The 3,242-nt window shown below is 50.5% G+C and overlaps 1 protein-coding gene across 1 annotated transcript; it reads left to right on the top strand.

The window, feature by feature from the left end:
- The first annotated feature begins 785 nt into the window (after nucleotides 1–785).
- Nucleotides 786–2,630, top strand: LOC142786935 (uncharacterized). The gene has a single exon (XM_075884604.1). The coding sequence runs from the start codon at nucleotides 796–798 to the stop codon at nucleotides 2,059–2,061; it is 1,266 nt and encodes a 421-aa protein (XP_075740719.1). The 5' UTR covers nucleotides 786–795; the 3' UTR covers nucleotides 2,062–2,630.
- Nucleotides 2,631–3,242: the final 612 nt, after the last annotated feature.

The raw sequence follows: 3,242 nt of genomic DNA, 5'->3' as shown, positions 1-3,242 counted from the left end.
GTCTCCGTGGGGCAATTGGCTAGCGCGATCGGCTGTTAACCGAAAAGTTGGAGGTTCGAGCTCTGCCGGTGGTGGTGTGGCGCTTTTTTTCTGTGGGCTGATAGCTTTAAGATATGTTCTGATGGTGGTGAGAGTGGAACAGGACTGTCTCCGTGGCGCAATTGGCTAGCGTGATCGGCTGTTAACCGAAAGGTTGGAGCTTCGAGCCCACCCGGTGGTGGTGCGGCGCTTTTTTTTCTTTGGGCTGATAGCTTTGAAGATATGTTATGATGGTGGTGAGAGTGAAGCAGGACTGTCTCCGTGGCGCAATTGGCTAGCGTGATCGGCTGTTAACCGAAAAGTTGGAGGTTCGAGCCCACCCGGTGGTGGTGCGGCGCTTTTTTTTTCTTTGGGCTGATAGCTTTGAAGATATGTTCTGATGGTGGTGAGAGTGGAGCAGGACTGTCTCCGTGGCGCAATTGGCTAGCGTGATCGGCTGTTAACCGAAAAGTTGGTAGTTCAAGCCCACCCGGTGGTGGTGCGGCACTTTTTTTTCTTTGGGCTGATAGCTTTGAAGATATGTTCTGATGGTGGTGAGAGTGGAGCAGGACTGTCTCCGTGGCGCAATTGGCTAGCGTGATCCGCTGTTAACCGAAAAGTTGGTAGTTCGAGCCCACCCGGTGGTGGTGCGGCGCTTTTTTTTTTCTTTGGGCTGATAGCTTTGAAGATATGTTCTGATGGTGGTGAGAGTGGAGCAGGACTGTCTTCATGGCGCGGAGTCCACTTCCGGTCACCGTAGTGTACGGACGTGGCGGCATGAGCTCCGGCGATATCGGAGCGGCATCAACGGCCCAGCTCGGTCGTGGTACCAGGAACATGGACGAATCGTCACAGGATTATCAGATTATTTTGCCCCGACTGCCATCAAATGATTCAACGCTGCATACTGTCTTTTTGCACGCCGATATCAAGGCGCGGCCGTATCGCGTTGAGGATTTCAGGGACGCTCTTATTCGTTTGGCTTTGCTTCCCGAGGTTGTTGCCTTGGGGGCGTACCAAATGAATCATGTTTGGGCCATCACTTTCAAGGACGAGGAGGGCAAGAAGAGAATACTCGCTGCTGGGGACATTGTGGTGAAGAACCAGCGCTGTATCACTATCGACCCTAACCACCAGGATACGAAGCTGAAGATACACTGGCTATTGTTTAACGTTCCTGACGACGAGGTGAGGGCAGCGTTGGCTCCTTATGGCAAGGTGAACGAAATAGTGCGAGAGCGCTGGCGCGTGTATGGATGCACGGACAAAGGCTCTTCGACGCGAGTGGTGAGCATCAGGCTCAAAGCTGGCCTCACGGTGGATGACCTCCCACATCAGTTGCGGATTGCCGGAGACCTCACGCTAGTTGTCGTCGCGGGAAGAGCACCGCTATGCCTGCGTTGCCGCGGAACAGGTCATATTAGGAGGGATTGCCGAGCCCCGCGTTGTACAGTGTGTCGGCGTTTTGGGCATAATGAGAGCGGCTGTATGAGAACATATGCAAGTGTAGCAGGGCCCGCGGGGGGCGAAGAACTTTCCGAGCATCACATGGACGAGGCTGAAGCAGAAGAGCTGATAGGGGCGCGTCGGGAGGAACCGAAACCCAAGTTGACGCCCCTTACGCCACGCCCCACAGGTGCTGAGACGACGCTTAACAAAGACAAGGGTTCTACAAAAGACGTGCAATCCACGAGGAACACACAAGATATAACGGCGCTTGCAGCACAGGAAGAAATGTCGGAAAACATGGACACGTCAAATACATGTAAAAGGCCCAGGGAAGACGCGGAAGGCGAGAAGGCTGCTACAACGAAAGAAGTGGAACAACCACCGGCCAAGGCGATGAACGTGCGCCGTAGACCGGCACCTAACATCCTCAGCGAACGTCGAATAGCCGAGAACCTCCCACCAACCCAGGTGCAACAGACACAACCGCCGCAGCAGCAACCAGTGCCGAATCAGCAGACATTGCATCAGCGACTGACAGATCATCAACAGAAGGGGCCTTCAGCGGGGCCCCCTGCAGATCAAAAGCCCCCGTAAGGTGGGGGTCTGGATTGAGTGACACAAGTATTGACCCGGCGGAAGCACCAACAAATGGAGCGCAGTGGTGAAGTGTGCATAATGTGCTGCGTGAAACGTGCGCGGCGCTCTACTTTTGTGATCAAAAGAAAGGGGACCTATCAGACCATATCGAACCTTGGACCTGATGGTGATAAAGGAGCATCAGAGGTGAGAACCATGTGGCCGGGACGGCCATTCACGTCCTAATGGCTATGAGCGTCGAAGCAGAATTGAGAGTTGCGACTCTCAATGTCAGGGGACTTGCCGCTCGACGAAGGCAGTATCAATTAAGTCGTTTGATGCTTGAACGTGATCTCGATGTTATTGCCATTCAGGAAACAAAAGTTGAAGGGCAAGATCAGACTGACCGAATGGTGTCCCCTTTTAGAGCCCGGTATGATGTGTGTGTGTCTCATGCCGTTGGGATGTCGGCGGGTTGTGCACTGTTCCTTAAAAATTCTATTGGTATAGTTGAGGAGACTGTAACTGTGTCTAGTACTGGGAGATTCATAGTTTGCGATTTTACATATAATAATAAAAAATGGCGAGTTGTCTGTGTTTACGCACCGAACATAGAAGTTGAACGTAAATTATTGTTTGAGAATTTACAGACTTTTCTTAGCTGTGGCAGGATTGTCATTATGCTCGGCGACTTTAATTGTGTTTGCAACCCTCAGGACAGAGCAAAAAAAGCAGCCATAAAAGACCAAAGTGCAGCGCTACTCTGCACTATTGTACAAGATTGTCATCTCGAAGATGTTGGTGATGTGCTCTCTGCAGAAGAGCACTTCACACACTTTCAGAACGAAAGCCATGCGAGGCTAGACAGAGCCTATGTGTCAGTAGAGTTAATGCGAGTATGTTCGAATTATGAAGTAAAAAGTGTGTCTTTCAGTGACCACAGTTTAGTAATGTTCACTATAGGGTATAAAAAGAAGAAGACACGCTTTAACTGGGACGTGTGGAAATTAAACGACTTATTATTAAAAGATGAATTGTTCGTTGAAGCTGTGCAGGATTCCATTAACAAAATGTTAGCTGAGCCTCAAGCGAACGTGATTGAAGCCTGGGAGCGTTTTAAGGAGGTAACAAAGATGAAAGCCATAGAAAGATCCGGTGTGTTACATAGAGCCAAAAAGGAAAAAGAAAAAGATTTGCAA

The sequence above is a fragment of the Rhipicephalus microplus genome, unplaced genomic scaffold, assembly GCF_043290135.1.
Source record: "Rhipicephalus microplus isolate Deutch F79 unplaced genomic scaffold, USDA_Rmic scaffold_39, whole genome shotgun sequence".
Classification (NCBI taxonomy): domain Eukaryota; kingdom Metazoa; phylum Arthropoda; class Arachnida; order Ixodida; family Ixodidae; genus Rhipicephalus; species Rhipicephalus microplus.
The sequence above is the reverse complement of the archived record's forward strand: the minus strand, read 5'-3'. Positions and strand labels throughout refer to the sequence as shown.

What these genes read in the sequence shown, in the direction of transcription:
- LOC142786935 (XM_075884604.1), top strand. Translation starts at nt 796, where the DNA reads ATGAGCTCCGGCGATATCGGAGCGGCATCAACGGCCCAGCTCGGTCGT.